We start from the raw sequence: 23,353 nt of genomic DNA, 5'->3' as shown, positions 1-23,353 counted from the left end.
AAAAAGTGCAGCCTGGCAAGAAGAACTGAGAGCAGAGCCACATGGGTACTAGACATGTAAGAAATGCCAGCACTTTCTCCCTTAGAGTACCTCCTGGTGGCTGAGGTTGAAGGGCTCTCTGCCCAGGTGACGGTGCAGCTCCAGGATAGCGATGAGGTCTCCGATGGCGGTGAGGATGGGTAGACACAAAACAGAATGTACACGGATCCCTGAGTCCTGCCCTGTGCCATGAGGGAATCTCTCATCCTACAGGAAAAAAAAAAGAGCACACAGGGATCACACATTGAAATCAATCAGTCAGTCAGTCAGTCAAGTCTGTCTGTCTGTCTGTCTGTCTATCTAAAATTATTATAACAGGGTTTCTGCATATTTTATGAAGGTACATTTAAAACTTGTTTAAGACCTTTTTAAGACCAAGTAAAGGAATGTTTAGTAATAAAGTGAAGGTAACACAATACATCAATATGTTCTCAGTGTAAATGTATACGTTAAGTATAATGTAAATGGTAAACTTTACAAAAAGGTTCATTGGTTAACATTAGTTAATTAACTAACATGAATTAACAATGAGCAATACATTTGTTACAGTATTTAATAATCTTTGTTAATGTTAGTTAATACAAATAGAGCTGTTCATTGTTTGTTCAAAGTGCATTAACTAATGTTAATAAATACAACTTTTGATTTTAATAATGTATTAGTGAATGTTAAAATTAATATTAACTAAGATTAATAAATGCTGAAGAGGTATTGTTCATTCTTATTTCATGTTAACTAAGGTAGTTAACTAATGTTAACTAATGAACCTTATTGTAAAGTGTTATCATGTGGAAATAACTTTTACTGTACCTTCTGATCACACTGCTAATAAGTGTTCTTCCTCAGTATTTCTGTCTTGCTTTCCAGTACAAATAAAAAGTTTTGACAGATATTTGTTGTTTTAAGCATAAACTCACATAATTTTGTTACATTTTCTCAAGACTTCATTTTACATTTGTATCTCAAGTAAATGTATCTTAATTTAAACTTGTTTAGATATTTGTACTGGAAAACAGGAGATATTCATTTTTTGCAAAGCATGCAACATTTGTGACTTTCTGCTCTGATTTAAGACCGTTTTAAGGCCTTAATTTGTGTAAGGGCGAATTAAGGCTTTTTAAGACAGAAACCCTGCTACACAGGAAGCATTCAATTTGGCACATTATAACACAGTGCATCAGTTCACGAACATGCTATTTTTAGTTTTTACAAATCGTAGAGCTTCTGCAGCCACTTTTTTTTTTTTTATATTGTAAATGTATTTCTTTTTTTCTATAATTTTTTGTTATGTATTGAAATGACTACAAGCTTGCCCTAAATAACTTGTTACTGTAACTAATTTGGGTCACGGCTTAATGACCATTGGGAAATGTAGGTCATATGGCCAACCACTTTTCTAGAGCATCAAAGACATTTTACACATAATGCTCATATTCCTACAGTTTTGTACACATATGATTAAAAATTAAAGATGGTTTAAATTAGAAGGCCAGAGACCAAATATAGTTATGGTATGGACACTGATCCTGATGAACGGAATGCACATCAAACATGCACACAAATCTTTCCAGCTAACAGATGACATACCACTTAGTACTTTATTGATACTTTTTGGTAATTTTGGTAATTGACATCATAATTACGAAGTTGTATGCATTTAATTTTGACCACAAAAAAACACATACTGTTTGAATCGGCCCTAACAAGTTACGGAAATTATTTTAGAATAGAGTGGTGCAGGGATGACGTCAGAACCCGCAGGTCCCTTTGAGATTTTCCTATGGGGTTTTATATTGGGGTTTTCCAATTTATGAGTGAAATAAAGCCTGTGGTAAACAGTATTTGACGAGACTTAGACGTTTTGTTCTACAATGTAAACTGCACACACTCACACCTCAAGCTGTCTTATCTAGTTACTTATTAGAAACATACATTTTCACATAAAAACATAACTGCTTGAAAATGTGCGTTTTTGGTATGGGTGTGTGTAATTTACATTCTAGAACAAAACGTCAAAGTATCCTCAAGTTATGTTTACCACAGGCTTTATTTTACTTATAAATTGAAAAATGTCAAGGTTACTAATGTAACCCCTGTTCCCTGAAAGAGGGAACGGAGACATTACATCAGACGTAAACAGACGAATTGGGATCTCCCCTGAGACCCCAATCACCGCTGAGTGTAAACAAAAGCAGCTAATGGACATTGCTGAGTGAGATTTGCATTGCGAACCATGCCCTGCAAAAGCGAGGATGAATGGAAGCGTGGATGCACTTGCTCAGTTAAGTTTCGGTGCTACAGCAATTGTGGCGATGGGACGTAACGTCTCCGTTCCCTCCTTCAGGGAATGGAGGTCACCGTTCCCTATCAGTCAGCCATGTTTGATATGATGTGAGACGTGAACTGACGAATTGGGATCCTAACAAAACGCCACAAATGCTGCCCCTTCCAGCGCCCCGCATGAGCCGCCTAATTCCTCCGCACCTGCTGGGGTGGAGAAAGGACAGGGCTTTAAAGCAGAGAGAGAGTCATCACTGCCGTTCCTTCTGACCCACACAGCGAGATATTGGATAACATTGGGAAAGCGTGCCTATTCTAAATGGAAAGGGACGTTATGGAGAACACATCCTGCCTGTAGGGAGGTAACATATGGAGATTACACATACGGACTGACCATAAGGGCAGTGCTACATATGGAAGGGCTCTGTGGTGGATCCAGCCTAGCTAGGGTGAAGTCAATACCAAGCAGAGACGGCAGGCGGGCACGGGCTCGCCAAAGACACGAGCTCGCCAACAGGGAACACGTACCATGGAAGAATACACATGTGGGATCACCCATAAGGGAAGCACAACACATGGGCACCAAGTCTAGCACAGGGGCTGACCTTCTGGGCATACACAACAGTGCTACACCTAACGTCTGACGCCTCCGCCGTGTCTAACTGCCGAAGGTGCTGGAGGAACTCCATGCAGGGTGTGCCAGGTGGGGAACTCCCCTGTGGAGCAGATAATCGCACATATCTCATTCTAGGAGGGGAGTGGCTCTACAAGTGAGACACAGAGCAGTGCCTACTTGCATAGGCCCTGAGGCCAGCTAGGTGCCAGTGTATCCGTGCCGAAGGTCCCCTCGGTCAGGGAGTAAAACAACGGGCAGTGGGACTACCTGTGCGGCCCTGAAGCATCTCCAAATCAGCTAGAGTGGCATCTGGGAGTGGAATCTCCATTCTCCCGGGAGTGTGGGCTGTCATGAGAGCTTGTCGGCTGCACGATTGAGCTCTCCCAGAAAATGAATTGCGTGAAGCGACCTCAGATGCTTCTGACTCCAGAGGAGGAGATGGCAGGTGAGTTGCAACATGCCACAGGAGCGTAGAACACCCTGATGGTTGATGTACGTGGGAGTGGCTGGAGACGCGTGAGGAGGCGAAGAATCTGCACCCGGCCCTCCTTCGGGTAAGAGCAGCTCCCGCCATCTCTGGTGCGCCCGTTTCAGGCGTATTGTTTTGCCGACCGTTTGGAGGATTAACAGTAACATAGACAGAGCTGGCCACACTGGAGTGTTGGTATTTCCCCGGAGGGTGACGAACACCCTTGGGCAGCTCAAAACGGTCTGGAAGCACGTCGGGGCAGGCTCTTGATTGCGTCAGCCTGCTTCTGGACTGCCGAGAACTGCTGGGCAGAGTCACTGACAGCATCACTGAAAAGGCCACCTTGTGAGATGGGAGCATCGAGAAAGTGCACTTTGTCAACATCTCGCAATCTCTGCAAGGTCTATCCAGAGGGTGCTTCTGGACCACCAAGGTGGACATTATTTGACCCAGTGGACTTTCATCAAGGTCAGTCACCGTGCGCAGTTCCTGCATCAACCCTGGCTCAGAACTGCCCTTGTGCAATGAGTGCTTTGGCCTGGTAGACTTGCAGGGTGGCTATAGGATGCAGGGCAGAGGTGGCCTGTCCAGCAGCACAGCAACCAGAACTGCTGTGGTCTCACAGGTACTGGATGGGAGTTGCAGATGATCCTAACCAGGTGGCAGCATTTTGCGGGCATGCACCGCAACTGCACTCTCCCCCTGGGGAATCCCCACAACCCCCCTGACCGCCCCATCATCATGGTTAGTAAAAGAGGAAAAACTTTGAAGCAGATTTTGCCATGTTTGGCTTTCTATACTGGCACAAAACAGTCTTGTCTAACAGAAGAGCAAAGTCTTTGCTGAAGAGTCAACAGCTTTCATGCAAATTTTTTTTTAAAAAGTCTCCCATTAGATATTTTTTTTTAAAAATAAGTTTTTGTTGTTTCTTTGACTACTCACTCCCACTCAAAAGGTTCTTGCAACCCCACAGTTCAGAAAGACTGCTCTAAAATAACTATTTTGTTATTTTGTCATGCAAAGTCAGTCTTTTTACCAATGGATTTCTTATGAAAATTAAGACTTTATTGTCATTTAACTGTTGCTGAAGCTCACAGCTGAATGGTCCATGTTATTAAACATTTAAGATGGTGCACAGTTTAATTGCTCCCAGTGTATGACAAACTGGATGTGACATTACACATTCAGAGTAGCGACAAATTTCACATCCACTTTAGGTAATCTTATAAAATATATTTGCTAAAATAGTAGAAATAGCAGTTAGAATTATTAGTGCAAATACTGTCAAATTGAGATGCAGTAAAATTATTTTGAGGATCTTGGAAATGAGTGAAAACAGCATGTGGCTCACCCCTATGATGTCCTCTACAAGTAGTGTCTTGCGTGTCTTTGCAACGTGAGCGGCGATGGTGGTCCCAAACGTGATGGGACCAGAGGGGATGAGCCCAGGAAGCCCCTCTTTTGCCCCCGTTGGAGTGAACAAACATAAACTCTGTGACAGGGAAAGCAACATCAACAAAACAGCATGACGTTAAGGAAAATGTCTTGATTCGTCACTGTAACTATAATATTTGTCTGTACTTTAAAAATCTTATTATATATCCCTATCCTGGCAAAAATACAACATTGGCCTAAAAACTGTTAACAATACTTTCATAAGATGGAAAACAATTACATTTAAACTGAAGACTAGCTGTACCCACTAAAGCTGACAGTTATATAATTATTAAATGAACATAGCAGGCAAATTATTAAAAATAAAAACACAATTGATTGGTGTATCCATTCGTCACTTTCCACAGAATAAGACAGATTAGGCAAAAGAGAAGCCCTTTCAAACATAGTTATCTGATTGGCCACAATACTAGTCATCCAAGCAAAACCACTCAAGTGGATAAAAGAGAGGAAATGAACAGCAGGGTTCTCAAGTGTTTTAATGCTATAGAAATTCCAGGCCATTTTGAGACAAACAGAACATGTACATGACCAATCAAAGGTTTGGACTCACTTGGCTGAGTTTATGTTTCTCATGATCTTAAGACCTCTAATGCTTCAGTGCTTAGAAATTAGATTTGTTGACCAAATATAGATTGTTCCTAGTTTAATTTAAGCATCTAGGCAAAAACAGGCTTCTTTAAATAATCTAAAATAGATTTTTAAATGGTCACAAAAAGATTTACATCCTTTCTTAAATTAATGTTTTAATGACTTTACACTTGAGTTTGAGTATATTTTTTAATGTCAACATCCACAAAACAATCTTAAAGGTCCCGTATTATGCCCCTTTTCACAAGATGTAAAATAAGTCTCTGATGTCCCCAGAGTGTGTATGTGAAGTTTCAGCTCAAAATACACAACAGATAATTTTTTACAGCATGTTTAAATTGTCATTTTTTGGGGCTCAGAAAAACGCGCTGTTTTAGTGTGTGCCCTTTAAATGCAAATAAGCTGCTGCGGCACGGCACAGGGGGCGGAGCTTCATGAGCTCGCGCTCAGTCTCTCAGGACAATTTCATCTCACGGAATGATGATAATATCAGAAACTCTCAGTAACGGTGTTCATTTCGAGTCGGACAACAATGCCTACAGAGTCAGAGTGCAGATGGAACAGGTATAGTTTAGTAGTTTAATTACAGTTATTATAACGTATTTGTCATCTGCTTGTATGTATCCATTATTTATTAATAGCCTACAAGTCTGCTGTTTCGGATCAGGTCCGAATGATGATCAAACATCTACTGATGAGTTTAATAAAGTTTATTGTACATCACACAAAAGATGAAGCATCAGTTTTACTTCAGAAAAACACCGTAAGAGCTGAGTAAACACAGTATAAGAAGAGCACAAGTACATAAACGAATTTCGGTAGAGTTGAGGGAGCATTCCTGTGGGCTGAGGTTAGACAAAAAACTGTTCTAGTGACGTCATTAAAGAAGGAAGTAGAGGGATGTAGTCCAAACGGGCCGTTCGATGTAGGCGACTTCTGTTAAATAAAATATCTCGCTTGGCATTGAACTTTGAGCTTTATAATTTTACAGATATTATTTATGCTCTAACAGCAACATTACACACTAACTAAAGTTTGAAACATGGGATCACGAAGAACGGGACCTTTAAACATGTATCAACTCAACCAGAACTGAAAATACTTACATTGTTGCATTCTCCAAGGAAGTAAAGTGCAAATCCATCAGCTTTTGTGGCTGTGAAAAAAAAAAGAAAGGAAAAAAACAACAGGATGATGTACTGTATCATGTTTTAGACATTCCAAAAGAATTTTACCGGACAAAAATGGGCCCAGAGATTCAGCATGGCATTTCTAGGGGGAAAAGACAGCAAAGTGCTAATACATATGGCTAATGTTTTTAACAGATATAATGATTCTTGCTTTTGAAGAAGTTCCAAGTATTCCAAGGGACCAAAAGAATGGAAAAAAGAGAAAAAATTACCAGTGAAAGTAATACAAATAGTTAAAGTATTCTAATCTGGAAGTTTTATCATTTATTTCACATTAGCCATGTTTCCATTCAAAATTGGAATATCGCATAAAACATTTGCGAATAAAGCATCGTTCAATCCCATGTGTTCAAGGGTACAAAATCATCACTTCCTGGGAAATTGCCGCAAAATATCTCTAATGGAAAACGGAAGCTGCTGCAATCAGGGAAGCCACTGTGGCTCTTTTATCCTACATCATAAATGACTTGCGTCTCAGCAGATGAAACGCAATAAACGCTGTCATGTTATCTTGCGTTCGGATGCCTGGTATTTGGGAACGCAATTATGTGAGATGCTTCTAGGAGGGAATTAAACCAAATCATTCTGATTACAGACTTTGGCTCAGGCATTTCAGAATGATCAAACCAACATTTGAGAAGCTGTGCAATTAAACTGATCCGCTGGTTAGTCCAGTTATCCAATCACATCCTCTGAGGCAAAGTCATGTGAGTTTTTTGTTGCGTATCGAGGGATTTATTCGGTAAAAGTGTTTCCACTGTAGATTATGCACATGACTTCTAATCAGTTAAAAATCATCTGCCTCAATTGAGTATGTTTTTATGTAACATTTTTTTAATTTACACGCAACTTTCCATCCAATATTTTTTTATGCGATGTCCAGAAAAATAGGTTGACGGAAACATAGCTATTGAGAATTTATTTCTGAGAACTGATTCAAATAAGTATTTGACTTAAATGGACAGAACACTGTTATATAGTTGTTTATACAGTTATAGAGTTGAAAAACAACTATGGTACCTCATCAAGGTACAAAATGCCCCTGAAAATCTATATCCAAATATTTCTCCCAAATTGAAAACAAATTTAATTTCTGAAACCAATGCGCACACGCTTCAGCTTGGCGTGCGTGAGACGTGCAGGGGGCCGGAATGAATCCCAGCGCTCTGCAGTGCTTCAGCATGCAGATGAAGCGTGGGTGGATGGGAAGTGACAGGTTGAGCACTGCTCGATCAGCGTGTGTGTGGAGGAGAGAGACGGGGAACACCCATACTTAGACCTTTTAACCTGGATTCACTACTACACCTTCATCTGTAAGGCTCTCTACTGGCAGCTACGTTGCGTTCATGTTTCTGCTTCGAAGCACTGTGCTGTTTATGAAACCATGTGAATGCTGTAACTTGTTATTGTTGGTGCCTAATTCTAAGGCCTAATTCCGAATTACGTTCGTCTCCAAGTGTGTCAGTTGGTAAACATTTTTGTAACATTTTAACTATAATAATGTTTTATAATATTAATAAGAACAGTTAAAGAATTAGTTCACTTCAGATTTACTCACCCCCACGTCATTCAAGATGTTCATGTCTTTCTTTCTTCATTCGAAAAGAGATTTTTGAGGATAACATTTCAGGATTTTTCTCCATATAGTGGACTTCAATGGGGTCCAACAGGTTGAAGGTCTAAATTGCCGTTTCAATGCAGCTTCAAAGGACTCTACACAATCCCAGCCAAGGAATAATGGTCTTATCTAGCGAAACGATCGGTCATTTAAAAAAAAAATAAAAAAATAAAAAAATAATGTATATACTTTTTAACCACAAATGCTCATCTTGCACTAGCTGTGATACACACATGGCGTAGGCGGAATTACAGACCTAGTGTTTACAAAGCGCGCATGCAAATACTACATCAAACGGCATAAAAAAAAAAAAAAAAAACGAGCACCTATGTTGGATGATTTTGAAGTTGGAAGAGAAAATGAGAACTGGAACACGCGTGACCTTTCAACGTGATTACATAATGTGTGGCACATCGCAGAGCTAGTGCAAGATGAGCATTTGTGGTTAAAAAGTGTGTATATATATATATATATAATATATATATATATATATATATTTTTTTTTTTTTTTTTTTTTAAATGAACGATCGTTTGGCTAGATAAGACCCTCATTCCTCGGCTGGGATTGTGTAGAGCCCTTTGAAGCTGCATTGAAACTGCAATTTGGACCTTCAAACTGTTGGACCCCAATGAAGTCCACTATATGGAGAAAAATCCTGGAATGTTTTCGACTGAAGAAAGAAAGACATGAACATCTTAGGTGACATGGGGGTGAGTTTTAATTTTTAATTCTGAAGTGAACTAATCCTTTAAGAATTATTAAGTGTTATGAATGGCTGACGTGGGTAATTTGGGCTCTGTGAGTGTTTGTGTGTGTGGATGAGACGGAAAGACTCAGACCTGTTTTGATGATGTTGCACAACTCATAGAGCAGTAGCTTGTTGTCTCCTCCAGTGTCCAGCCGCTGCTCCATGTAGCTGTTGAGCTCATATACGACGCTCTGCATATCCGTGTCCTGGTACTGCTGGACACAAGAGACACACACATTCACATGCACATGCACTGTATACTACACACTATAGCTAGAAGTACCCTACTCCTCAAAACAAAATTTAAAAAGTCTCCTATGCTCACCAAGGCTGCATTTATTTGCTCAAAAAAAAAAAAATAGGAAAACAGTGAAACATTATTAAAATTTAAAAGAACAGTTTATATTTTAATGCATATTTAAATGTAATTTATTCCTATGATGGGAAAGCTGCATTTTCAGCATAATTTCTCCAGTCTTCAGAGACATTCAGAAATCATTCTAATATGCTGAACAAGTGACATTGATGGCTGCTGAAAATTCAGCCTTTTCATCATAGGAATAAATTATATTATGTTAAAATAGAAAACAGTTATTTTAAATAGTCAATATGATAAAAAAATGTGCAAAGACAGTAATATTGTGAAATATTCCTACAATTTTTCAGCATCATTACTCCAGTCTTCAGTGTCATATGATCCTTCAGAAATCATTCTAATATGTTGAATAGGTGCTCAAGAAACATTTATTACTATTATCAATGCTGGACATTTTTGTAGAAACAATGATACAAAAATGTCAGGGTTGTTTTACAAATTGAAATTTCAAAAGAACAGCGTTTAAATGAAAAAGTCTTTACTGTAATTTTTGATCAATTTAATGCATCCTTGATGAATAAAAGTATAAATTTTTGAGAAAACAAACAAAAAATCTTACTACCCCCAAACTTTTGAATGTTAGTGTAGTAATTAATTTTTTTGCTAAAAGTTGAACATTATTGGATGTTCCACTAAATTAAATGAAAGGGATGTGGGTAGCTCATATTTAGCCATCCACACAGGAAAGTCAATTTACCATTAAAATCTATTTAGAATTTTGCATTAGGGAACAACATAAAAATACAAATACAGTGTGTCAAACAGTCCACCATTTAATAATTTTTTCACGGAAATTATTGCAGTGCATTATGCCTTTTGACATTGAGGCCAACAAATTCTCACCTTAAAAGGCAGTATAATCATGAACATCCAATAATGAAGCTTTTCTCGCACAATATGCACATTAAATATGAAAAAACTTGTATAATACAGAAATTAGTTCTAAATCCAATTCTAACATCCAAATCAGGAGGAGTGAACGGCAGGCCCAAACAAGAATGTCTATTTCTGTCCCTGTGTGAAAGGTCAGAGTGGGCCGGTGGACGAGGGGTGTGTGAGGTGCTCCCCCACGGGAACGGCTCCCTACACATCCTGTTTATGTACATGAACTTGTGACGCACTGAGGACAGGCGACGTCCCCGCTGTCCTTCTCCAAAAAGTCCTTGTTCTGCTATTCCTGTCCCTCTCCACCGGCCCAGTTTAATTTCTTCATCTCTGTCCCCTAAATCAGCAGACCTAAGTGCTCAGAGCACAGTGTGTGTGCTCCTAACCCTAGCCCATTAAAGTGGCAATGATCTCATTAACAGCTCATTGCCTCTGCTCATTTAAATCTGTCACATGGTTTATGTTCTCAATGTCATTTTTCATACAACAGACGCTTTCATATTTAGCAGCTGTATGTGTGTGTGTGTTTGTGTGTGTGTGTTGCTTAAAGTGATTATTAGCAGAAACTTTCAATGAAGTGTTCCATGAGCGCTTCTCCCCAATAACCGTCCCATTTTGGCATGAATGTCAACACTTTTGCAACACACTTACCTAAAAAATTAATAAAAAAATAAAAAATAAAATGTAAGAGATCCTTTTCATTCTACAACACTGATTCCTCATATAATGACTGCTTTAAAGGGATAGATCACTTTGAAATTAATTTTTGGTATGTTTTAGCTTACCTCAAGGGCATCCAAGATGTAGGTGTCTTTTTTTCCGCAGTAGTTTCAATTTTGATATTTTTAGGTCAAACCGTTCTTGTCTGTCAGTCATATAATGCAGGTCTATGGTCACGGTCTCAAAACACAAGCACAGAGTCCAAATTAAAACAATTCCCCGTCGTCCAAATTAAACAATTCCCCATCGTAAGTACACATTGATGGCCTAAGACACGAAACGAGCGGTTTGTGTGAGAAAACGAACAGTATTTATATCGTTTTTACCTCTTATACGCAGACATGTCCGAGTGATCTGATCTGACGTGTGCGCAGACTGGTGCATAGATATATACACTAGATGTCGCCTTGTCTACGGTAGTTCATTGGAACGAATGTCTTTAATCTAGTGTATATATCTATGCACCAGTCTGCGTACACGTCAGATCAGATCACTTGGACATGTCTGCGTATAAGAGGTAAAAACGATATAAATACTGTTCGTTTTCTCACACAAACGCTCGTTTCGTGTCTTAGGCCATCAATGTGTACTTACGATGGGGAATTGTTTAATTTGGACGACGGGGAATTGTTTTAATTTGGACTCTGTGCTTGTGTTTTGAGACCGTGACCATAGACCTGCATTATATGACTGACAGACAAGAACGGTTTGACCTAAAAATATCAAAATTGAAACTACTGCGGAAAAAAAGACACCTACATCTTGGATGCCCTTGAGGTAAGCTAAAACATACCAAAAATTTATTTCAAAGTGAACTATCCCTTTAAGGTTAACCCTATAAAGGCTACTGCATCACATTTGATAAGCACATTTCTAAGGCCTCAAAATTTTGCTGAAAAACCTGTTGTACATAATCATCTACATGCTGTCTGTCGTCGGATTGATAGTTTATACTTGTTTAGCACGTAAAAGGTCCTTCAGTAAAATTGTAAAAATGCCCCCTTTAGGTCATGATGCACATGTTATTTTATCTTTAATGATTTTTATAAAGTAAACAAAAGAATAACTATTATAATGTAAGTCATATTTCAAGATGAACATTTACTGAAGATCCTTAGGTTTACTTTATTTCAGAAAAAAATGTGAGTGTCAAATATGATACATGAGGCTTTTGAGGAACAATTTTTTGTTCATCTCTCAATCATCACTGTATCGCATTGCATTGATGTTTTTCCCCCTACGATAAAAACTATTGAGTTTTGATCATAAAACTTAACATTTGAATATCATCTTACTAAGACGTATTATTGGGAGATATAGAACAAACATTTATATTTATATGCATTTTATACACGTAGTCTGCTATACTGTTATAAGATCTCATTCATTTACATTAAAAGCTATCAGAATTTTGTCTACTTTTTGGCCATATAAGTATCAGAAACTGCATCAAATTGCATATTTTAGGCCTCCAAATTGTTCAAATGAGTATGAGCAGATATTCTCTTCTATCATACTATGAGCCATAAAAGCCAGATGTATAAAAAAAAATAAAAAAAATAATTTAAAAAACCACACATATGCAAACTTATATATATATATAACTTATAGACTATTATTTTCTATGTCAGGCTTTACAGGGTTAAAGGAACACCCACACTTGCATGCACACACACGCACGCACGCACGCACGCACGCACGCACGAACGCACGCACGCACGCACGCACGCACGCACGCACGCACGCACGCACGCACGCACGCACGCACGCACGCGCACACACACACACACACACACACACACACACACACACACACACACACACAGGGCAAATGCGATGCCTCACTTACCCTGCTAACTTCTTTAGCTGAGGAGTCATCTGTTAAAATAGAAAAGAAAACCATGTCAAAACAAATGAAGATGAGCATATACTGTAACACAAAGTCACTTTCATGGATGACTGGGCAGAACGTCCCTTCATTTACATAAAGCATGTTTTATTTAGATTTATTATGCGCCCCATTTTTACACAGTCTTGTGTGTTTACTTTATTTATTTATTTTTATTTATGGACTTTTTATGTGTGTAATTATATGAATTAAGTTAATTTGTGGGATTTTAAAGAGAAAACAGTAAAGCATGAGAAACAGGATAAAATCTGCATCACCGACATGAGCAACACAGCTCAATGTGTCATGCACTGACCGCTGTGCCACAGTTCCAACACAAACACAAAAACAAACACAATTTAATGTGTAGCTACACTGAAACTGACTCCAGTGTCCTGACCAGGTGCCATTCTACACACTGACAGAATTGCAGTAGAACAATATACAAAACCTTGCTCTGTGGAGAAGAATTTTGGGCAAATGAGAGCAGAATGCAACAGAATAAGAAACCAAGCAACCAACAAAAAGCTCTGTGAACTTCTGTCACTTTCCTAATTGTCACATTTGCAACTGATTAAGAAAAGAAAAAAAGCCTTTTTTTCCCCTGCCTGGTTAGAACACGGTGTTAGGGAACATTCAATGAGTAACTCATGTAGCCAAACTGACAATTTTCCACTGCATTGATAAGCGTTCTTTCTCAGGCTATGCAAGCTTCAAATCTTAAGCAAAAATCTAAGTTTTTATAAACTAATACCCAAGCCCTTGGTAAATATCAAACTGCAAAAGATAGAATGGCTTGCAAAAGCTCCGTCAACCTACAAACACATGCCATGCATTACATGCAGACACAGCTGTGAACATCCACATTCAGATGAATAGGGATAAAAATAATTTGAGAGAATTTGCCTCCTTTTGTTCTCCAGAGAAAACACCTGTTTCTGAGGTCAGTGAGTTTGTAAAAACCTGGAGACGTTCAGCTAACTCTTCCTACTGGCTTCCCCCATTTAAACCAAAGTTCAGTCAGTGTGCAGAACACAGGAAGCGATGCATATAAACGTGTAGAATGTATCTCTGTGCAAACATTATAGCTCACTCGCAACAGCAAGTAATATGACATTCGTCAGACTGCTCACAGGTACCAATGTGGTCCCAAGCTAACATACAATTTTTATGATGCCTCTTATTTTTTAAATTATTACCATTTTGCAGATTCTGCAAGGGGTATGTAAACATGACCACAACTCTACTTGAGTGGCTAAACAGTCTCTACGTTATTACATTTGCACTGCAGAACAAACAGTAAGTAATTAGCACAGAATCTAAATAAATACAAAATTTGCATAACTAATTACAAGTCCAAATGTTTGGCATGCATTTTTCACATGTACAGACCAATCACACCAATTCCAAAGCAGCAAACAGCAATGACCCATCTGCAGCATTCAGATTTTCAAGTTTTCTTGTTTGTTTTTTTCAGAGAAAGTTTGGCACTGGACACACTTATAAATATTTAAAGTGTAAATAAACTGTATGTATGTACAGATGGGTTATTATGTTTATTTGTTTAACATTTTTTTAAATCCTAAAACTTTTTATTTCCAGTTATTCCAACACAATCTCTCGAGTGAGTAAAAGGTGGCTAATTCGTACGAGTGAGGTCGTATGAATTCGTACGAATTAGGCACCTCGTAAAATTCGTATGATTTGTCTAAACCCCAGTGATGGGTAGGTCATCCATACGAATTCATACGAATTGGGCAACTCGTAAAATATGTACGATTTACCAAAAAAATTTACGAATTCGTTCGAGTGAGATCGTAGGAATTTGTACGAATTAGCCACCTCGTAAAATTCGTTAAATTGTTGAAAGTTGAAAATTTTGAATCCCAAATTTTCAATGTGGTCTCAAGAATTTTGGACCCAAGGTCCTGACCCAAATGGCACCCTAAGTCCTTGCGGTTCACACTTTAGAAATCGAGTGATCGGGGGTGCATAGTGGATGCTCATGATGAGCACCCTTCTGAAACCTAAAATGACAGAAGAGACTCTCAACCATGGGGCCTAAAGATGATTAAAACAACTCCAAATCAAGATATTTATTATTTTAATTCACCTGCTCAACAACCTACTAGGATTCCCATGGTCTTGGAAAACCTGGATAAATGAGGTAGCCAGAATTGTAAAGTGTGATTTGATACCAGGAACAGTCATGCTAATTAAAATCTTAAAACACCATGGACATTTTTATAACAAATATACATTTTTGTAGTTCTGCCAAGCCAAATATTTTGGCGGTCAGAAATTGTGGTTAAAAATAATAATAATAATAAAAAAAAGCATTGTTCTTAATCTTTATCAAGTGAATCCCGAACAACTGGAAAGTCATATGAATTTTTTTTTTCCTCTACCATCACCTGATTGACCTTTGGCTTGCTCAGCCGGGGTTTAAAAGACTATAAGTATTCAGAAATATTATTGATTTTAACTGCAATGACACAATTGGAACTGAATCGAAACAACAACAAAAATCCCCCTTTCTTAAGGGCCTTATTAGTTGTTTCAGATTTTGGTGGGGCAAGGGTTGGGCTTGGAGTCAAAAAGGTTGAGAACCACTGCTCTAAGGTCATGTGGACTTCATGAGGACAAGCACATGGTGGCCTTTGCATGTTCCCAACATCAGATCACTTGTATCAGCCCGCCTAAATATGGTTGATACATTACAGGCCCGTGTGGATCAATTTGGGGGTGGATGGAGGCAGCCATGCACAGGACATCTGATCCTGCTGTGTCAAAGCTTTTGATCTCTTTTGATTCCCTGTTGACATAAGCAGGCAATATGCCTAAACAGTCATTTATATTATATATTTATATAATCTTGTAAATCAGCACAATTCATGTCCAAGAGAACACTGGACGGCTGACTGCGGGACCTGCAAGTACGGCAGTGTCTACTCCGGATGTTCCTTCCTACAAACACATGTGACGACAATCTGGCTGAGTTCCTGGCTTACATAGACAAGAGTCTGTCTAGATAGGCAACTTCCTTCAAAGCGAAACAGAGCCACATGAACCAACAAGTGACTGATTTGGAACAACACATATAGGCAGAAACGTACATATCAGACAAAAATTATATCAGCCGACGATCGGCCGCCGGGCCGTTTTTGAGCGTCGGCGTTGAGTAGTTTTGAGCGTTGAGTAGTTTTTCCGGTGTGTTTTTTTCAACATGTTGAAACTGCATCGGGCCGTCGGTGGAAGAGGAAACTCTGATTGGCTGTTCAGCTTAGTGAACAAGAATAATAGCAAAACAGCGAGCAAAGAAGTCAAAACGGTACAGATAGAAGGCTGTTCTAATTTGACGTCATCTTACCTGAGTATTCCTTGGCAAATATTTCAATATTAACATGAACGGAGTGGAATAAAGAAAGTGTTTAGCGGATTGATATTCAAAACGGTAAGCACGCACTGCTTTGTTTACGGTTTGTGTATCTGCAACCTGCAGCGTCGGTTTCCCTTTTTGAATGACGAATATAGATGAATATATCTGCAGAAAAAGACAGTTGCATCATTCACATGCAGGCGCAGAACGCGCATGCTAGCTGACAGTCGGCTGTAGTTCTCTCGGTGTGTTCAAGTGCAGCTTTTCCCCCCGACGCAGGCGGCGCAAAGCGACAACACAGTCGGCTTTCATCAGCACTAGTTCTTTGGCGTCGGTTTGGTGTGTCACTACCTTAAAGCAAAGCAAACGAGAGACGTGACAACTGATTACAAAAGAGTTTGCGGTTAGCATTTTGCTAAGCTAATGCTGCGAAGATTTAAACAAAGTTTAAAAGTGCACAGGCAAATAATGGTTTAAATAGCCTAAAACTTTCATTGATATTGTAGGGTACTGATTAAATTAGCTGTCTTTTACATTTACATTAACACAGTTTATTCACTGTGAGGGATTTATTCACTGAACTCGTCATTGTGGTATTTTTCTGAATCGGTAAGGTGTCTACCTTTTGAAAGCGCACCTGAGGGTTTTAGAACAGAGCCTAGAAGTGTCTCTCTACCCAGGTTCTGCTAGACAGCTTAAGGGAGGGCAATATTCCACTTTGCACCACAGGCTACCTATGCTTACGTCATACTTTCCATTTCTGGTATTCCCAGATGGAAATCTTTGGTAATCAATGCAGGGACTTGCAGATGTGTTTCTGTCAAGCTCTCAGTGGGCAAATATCTGCTCCAGATTGTTTGTGTAAACTGAAATGAAATCTTTCAATTCAGCATGAAAAGTAAAGCGGATTTCAGCAGTTTTGCCTTCTGTCAATAAGTACATTATTTTGACAATCAAAAAACATGTAATGTACTTACAATTGGGCAAGACATTACAACCTCTGTACCACAGATGCTGTCAATAGAGCTTAACTTGTACTGATCAGTGATCACAAAACATTACTTTCAAATAATTTCAGTTATCCTAGCTTAATGTGCAGACACAACTTTGTAAGCCATTCATAAGCTGATTTTAACTCAAAATATGTTTTTGAGCCATAGAGGTCAATAACACCTGAAGAGAGTTGTAAATATTCCACTTGATCTCAAGGAAAAATGCTTGGCTGGTGCCATGTTTATGGACACTTTGTTATAAAAAAACTAAATATAAAAATAAATAGTATATATATATATATAAACAGCACTGGTACTGACCAATGGCGGATATGGAGAACAGAACAAACCCATTTGAACACAGGTCTGGTGCAGAAATTACACACACTAGTCAACAATGAAAAAAAAAGTTATTTCTTAAAACACATTCCTGGTGTCTTCTAAACAATTTATTCTAAATAATTTTTCAACAAACTGTACCAATCTTTGAAATTACTGACATCCTCAAGCTCTTTATTTTTCAACCTATACTTTAAACCACTTTCACCATTCAATTAATATCTGATGGACACGATACATTTCACTTGAAAATTCGTCAATATGGTATTATGGAAGTAAAATGCTGTTTCACGTCAAAGAATGGATAAATGGTTTAATAATGGAGTGCTGGGCAATATACCACACTGAACTAAGAAAATTTTAAAATGGTAAATGCGATTATCACTAACATGATGAATGTGAATGCATTAATGAATTCTTAGCAATTATTAGAATTATGTCCAGACATTCCCTGTCTGGCGCCAAGCTGGACACAAACTACACATTCAAGTGGCATCCTCTTCTGTTACTGAATTACAGCACATTTTAGGATTTTCTAGGCGCACGTCATTGGCGGCTCTCCTGTATGGATAAGGTCATCAAGGCCACTAGGCTAAAGACAGACTGAATGAGTAGGTCATGAATCACACTGTGCACACGTGGTGTGTGTGTGCGCGACAACGTGCCACAGGATCAGTCCAGATGTAGCATTTCTCTGGAGGCAGAGCGGCGAAAGGTTTGGGATTTATCAATTACTCGAAGACTGCAAATGTGTGAGAAGAAAACAGGGCCAGTGGGACGCTATAGTTGGGAATGAGGTGCAGGGAGCTGACATCACTGGAGCCTTGGGGGTCCTTGTTAGTCTCAACCAAAGCACAGACACATCATCTACTGTACACACATACAGTGGTGCATTATTAGTAGTGCTCGCTTATATTTAGGGTTAGGGATTTGAAAAAGAAAAAAAACTACACTACTGTATTAAAGGATCAGTTGACCCAAAAAGGAGAATTCTGCCATCATTTATTCACCCTTCTGTCATGTTACTTCTTTATTCCGTGTAACATAAAAGGAGAAACTGTGAATAATGTGGTCACTATTTTCCAACAATGAATGGGGACCAGAGCTTTCAGGCCTCAAAAATAATACAAAGGAACCAAAAAAATATCCTAAAAGAATTACATATGACTTACTGTTTAAAGGGCATTTAAAAGACTATTCATGTTCAGTAATATTATCAATTTAACTACACTGACACTAACAGATAAGAAAATTTACTTGAACTGATTTGAGCTGGATTAGTGACACTAACTTTGCAAAATCGACACCATTATTAGACTGAACTAAACTGAATCAACACTGAACAGACATGATCTGAACAATGTGTAATGAATGGATGTGATCAAAGTGCTCTAGATATTATAAAAACCTTCCCTCTTTCCCTTTGTTTAAACTTGATCACTGGCCTGGCCCAAAGAGTCACAAAACGAGTTCTCTTCAAAGGCTGATGTCACCTCGCTCCCCTGAATGACCCGAGTGGAGACGGTGTCTGGAGCTCTCTGCAAGCTTCACAGACTAGAGACAAACTTTCAATACACATAGGAAAAAGGACATTGGCATTTTTACCCACAATCAAACTTTCCCAACTGTATAGTATTTTTTCCTGTCTTTTATGTATGTCCCTTTGTTATATTGGCCTAGTTATGATTCGTTAGTTATGTTAGGGTAATTTCAAATGCTGATATCCAGGTGCAAGTATGTTTTTCTTTAACATCTTTTTATGCCCATCTTTCTTGGTATTCATAATGGTGCTTAGTATATTATGATAAAAATACATAATACTATTTTTACCATACTTTGGTGCAAAGATCTGCACAAATTATCCATGCCACCATAAACACGCAAATAGGGTGAAGACAAAACAAAGACTTTCTCCCAGTCATCTTTGATTGGTCTTTGTGTCAGAAATGGGTGTGATTGATAGGGCCTTCAATAAATCCCTGATCAGGCACATCTTCGCTCAATCACTTTTGAGACACATTTCCTGACTGCTTCCGGCAACTTTACCTTCAAGGTTAACTTCGTTGGATTCAACGTGGACCATCCAGAAGAACGAACGCTTCAGCGCACTCCTAGCAAAATCCTCAAGGATCTCCGGACTTTACCGGGACTATCTGGACTTATTCAGCAACCGAAGTCAAATGCAAGTAACCGTCTGCAGCCTTCAGATGAGTTTCTAAGTTGTGCCCCTTTAAGGTGATCCTGATTCTTTGATGTTAGAGGCAGTGGTTAACTGATTGTATTCTTGCCATTCTCTTCTCTTCTCTTCTCTTCTCTTCTCTTCTCTTCTCTTCTCTTCTCTTCTCTTCTCTTCTCTTCTCTTCTCTTCTCTTCTCTTCTCTTCTCTTCTCTTGTATATATTATTTGCTTAGTGTAGTTGTATGTAGTATACCGTAGTTTCCTTTATTAAACCATTATATCCACTCCACACTTTATTGTCTCTGTGTTTGTCGCTTAAAATTAAAGTCACTTACATTTTTTGATTTTGCTATATGCTATTACCCTGCAAGTACTGTATCAGGAAAAAGTTACTCTTTCTTGGCCAGGAAGATGATTTATTTCCTAGAATTAATAACTAATTATACTGTTTCTTCGGTGGACGAACTGATTAAATAATTGTAATATATATTCTGCTACAGTCAATTCTGAAACTAATCCAAATGTTTATAATTAATTATAATTCATTGTAATTAATTATATATATTTCCCTTTTGAGCTAATTTGCTACAAATGACACTATTGTCTTCTGCAGAGATGCATATAGATGAATTGAAATTGTTTCATAATTGAACTTTGCAACATTGATACAGTTATTGATCTGAATTGAAACAATACTGATCTAAATTGAGCTGAATAATGGCACTATTATCTTATGTAGAGCTTAAAAGTTTAATTTTGCAATCTGATAATTTGCTAATCTAGGTTTTATTTTAATTCAAACTGTGTTGCTCCACTTATTTTTAAACACAGACTAACAAATTAGGGATTATAATTTTAACCTGTGATTAAATCTTTCATCTACGGTTAATTGCAATAAACATTGTGTTAATATTCCATTTCCTTTTTGATTGACTACTAGAAACTCTCTCTCTCTCTCTCTGACATGGACAAAAGTATTGGGGCACCTGACAATTACACCAAAAGGGACTGTAATGGCATTTCATTCTAAATTCATGGACATTAATATGGAGTTGGTCCCCCCTTTGCAGCCATAACAGTTTCCACTCTTCTGGGAAGGCTTTCCACAAGATTTTAGATATTTTTGCCCATTCATCCAGTAGAGTATTTGTGAGGTCAGGAACTGATGTTGGACGAAAAGGCCGGGCTTGCAATCAGTTCATCTCAACAGTGTTTGATGGGGATGATTTCAGGACTCTGTGCGGGCCAGTCAGGTTCTACCACACTAAACTCATCCAACCATGTCTTTATGGACCTTGCTTTGTGTACTGGGGCAAAGCCATGCTGGAATAGCAAAGTGCCTTCCCCAAACTGTTGGAAGCATAGCATTGTCCAAAATGTCTTGGTATGCTGAAGCATTAAGGTTTTCCTTCACTGAAAGTAAGGGGCCTAGACCAACCCCTGAAAAACAGCCCCATTACCTTTATCCCTCCATCTCCAAACTTTGCAGTTGGCACAATACAGTCAGGAAGGTAACGTTCTCCTGGCATCTGACAAACCCAGACTCACCCATCAGACTGCCAAACAGAGAAGCGTGATCCATTACTCCACATAACACATTTCCACTACTCCAGACTCCAGTGACAGCGTGTGTTTTACACCTCTCTATCTGACACTTGGCATTGTACTTGGTGATGTGAGGCCTAAATGCAGCTGCTCGGCCATGGAAACCCATTCCATGATGCTCCCGCCACACAGTTTTTGTGCTGATATTAATGAAACTAGCAGCAGGAATGAAACTTCATGAACTGATTTATAGTAAAGATGGCACAGTAATCCACTGAGCTCTTTAGAACGACCCACACCATTTTTCCCCACAAAAGTTTGTAAATGCAGACTTCATGGCCAGGTGCTTGATTTTATACACAATGTGTCTGATTGGATCACCTGAATTCAATAATTAAGAGGTGTGTCCAAGGCTTGACGTAAACACTCGCCAACCCGTCAAATGCGGGTGGATTTCAGCGGCGGCGTGTAACACAGTCACTCTACTAGCCACTTTGGCGGGTTGAATTTTATGTAGAATATATACAGTTTTCAGTTGTAGTCTTTTAAGCTCGATGGTGTTTTAAGCCCCCAATAGCTCCTTAGAGGCAGCTAACCCTACCCTCAACCTTAAACCTACCCATCCCCTCGCTGCCTGGAAGGCGCCATTGGGGGCTTAAAACACCAAACACCGTCTTTTAATAAGACATCTGAATTAATAAACTAAGTGTAATGATGTGTTGCCAAAAATATTTTAAAACATATCGATACTGAAATATCTGAAACGCTTCCAATACTCAATTACCACGAGTTGCCCCCTGACGTTTCAAAGAATGGTGCAACGTCGAGCAGTATTCTTTGAACAGGATTAAACTTAATCTATCTGAAATGTAAAGGAGAACAATGATCAAAATGATGGTTTAAATGTAACCCTGCTTGTTTTTAAACGAGGTTTGAAGTTTGGTGCAACAGAATTATTACATAAACCTTGATTTAATCTAGATTTAAACTTAACCCTTATTGGTGCAACCCACCCTGTTATTTTAATAGCTTTGAAACAATCTGTATTGTATAAAGTCATATATAAATGTGACTTGATATATGGCCCATATTCCAAGTCTTCATAATGCTTATGGGAGTTTTTTGTGAAGAATAGACTGAATAACCATTCTGCTGCATCTGGATCAGTGCATGCAGGATCAGAACAATTTGTGAATAAATCCTTCACACTGGTATTATGAATTGGATCCACAGATTAATTAATAAGAAAAAGGGGGAAAAAAAAACATGAGGTTTAGGTATGAGGGCGAGTAAACAATGACAGAAACACTTTAAACTTTGACACATAACTCATCCTGGACGACATGTATGCACAATGTACATTTTACATGTACCTTATTACTTTTGGACATGCGCTTTTTGCCTTGCGGACAATCAAATGTGCACACACAAAAAAATCTATAGACTTAAATTTAAGGTGGAGCCTAATATATAAAGATAGAGAATAAATACACACAAAAGAGCTATAGATTATTTGCTTAAATAGCTATTATAACACTAGTTCGAATACATGTCACAGTCCACAAAGAGATAAAGGCTGGAGTGTTTGGAAATGTGTGCTTCCAGGGTAAAAATGATCACAAGATATAAAAATATGACTGATCACATTTCACAGAGAAGCTGCACCTTCAAAGTAAAAGCTATTTACATCCTAAATTTCAATATAATAATACCCAACAGTGTCTTATTGAACAGATGTTGGCCTCTGCAGTGTAAGTAGTCATTCTCCGTCACAAGCAAAAAGATCTATGCTTGAAAATCCTTGAAGGAGACAGAATTAGAAAGAGCTAGATGTCACCAGTACGTCTTGTCCTTTAGCCTATTGATTTGACAAGTCATTCAATGTCACATCGTCAGAGTAGGATGACTTTAGTGCTTGGAACACTTTATTTTTAATGCAGAGGTACTCAATTTCAAAAGCCAATAAGCACTTTCAAGAGACAGAGAATATACGAAGAGTTCAGATGCAAAAGCCTCTAAGTGCCATCTGAAATTTTCTTCTAGA

At 38.5% G+C, this 23,353-nt stretch overlaps 1 protein-coding gene and 1 long non-coding RNA gene across 5 annotated transcripts in view; both read right to left on the bottom strand.

Annotated features, from left to right (window-relative positions):
* The window catches only part of pde10a (phosphodiesterase 10A), a 123,707-nt gene that overhangs the window by 23,910 nt on the left and 76,444 nt on the right, over positions 1–23,353 (bottom strand). For 2 of the 4 annotated variants that reach the window (XM_082154446.1, XM_082154448.1), the window contains exons 3-7: positions 12,838–12,866; positions 9,099–9,222; positions 6,557–6,606; positions 4,756–4,896; positions 91–246 (exon numbers count right to left, since the gene is read on the bottom strand). In XM_082154446.1, coding sequence (XP_082010572.1) covers positions 91–246; positions 4,756–4,896; positions 6,557–6,606; positions 9,099–9,222; positions 12,838–12,866 — 500 coding nt within the window. The remainder of the gene's footprint in view (positions 1–90; positions 247–4,755; positions 4,897–6,556; positions 6,607–9,098; positions 9,223–12,837; positions 12,867–23,353) is intronic. The other 2 variants (XM_082154447.1, XM_082154449.1) reach the window with 1 other exon arrangement.
* On the bottom strand, positions 13,039–15,974 carry LOC309487056. Its single transcript, XR_014201742.1, has 2 exons — positions 13,992–15,974; positions 13,039–13,947 (listed from the first exon to the last, which is right to left on the bottom strand). It is a non-coding gene; the product is annotated as an uncharacterized lncRNA (long non-coding RNA).

The sequence above is a fragment of the Leuciscus leuciscus genome, assembly GCF_965113295.1.
Source record: "Leuciscus leuciscus genome assembly, chromosome: 22".
NCBI lineage: Eukaryota > Metazoa > Chordata > Actinopteri > Cypriniformes > Leuciscidae > Leuciscus > Leuciscus leuciscus.
The sequence above is the reverse complement of the archived record's forward strand: the minus strand, read 5'-3'. Positions and strand labels throughout refer to the sequence as shown.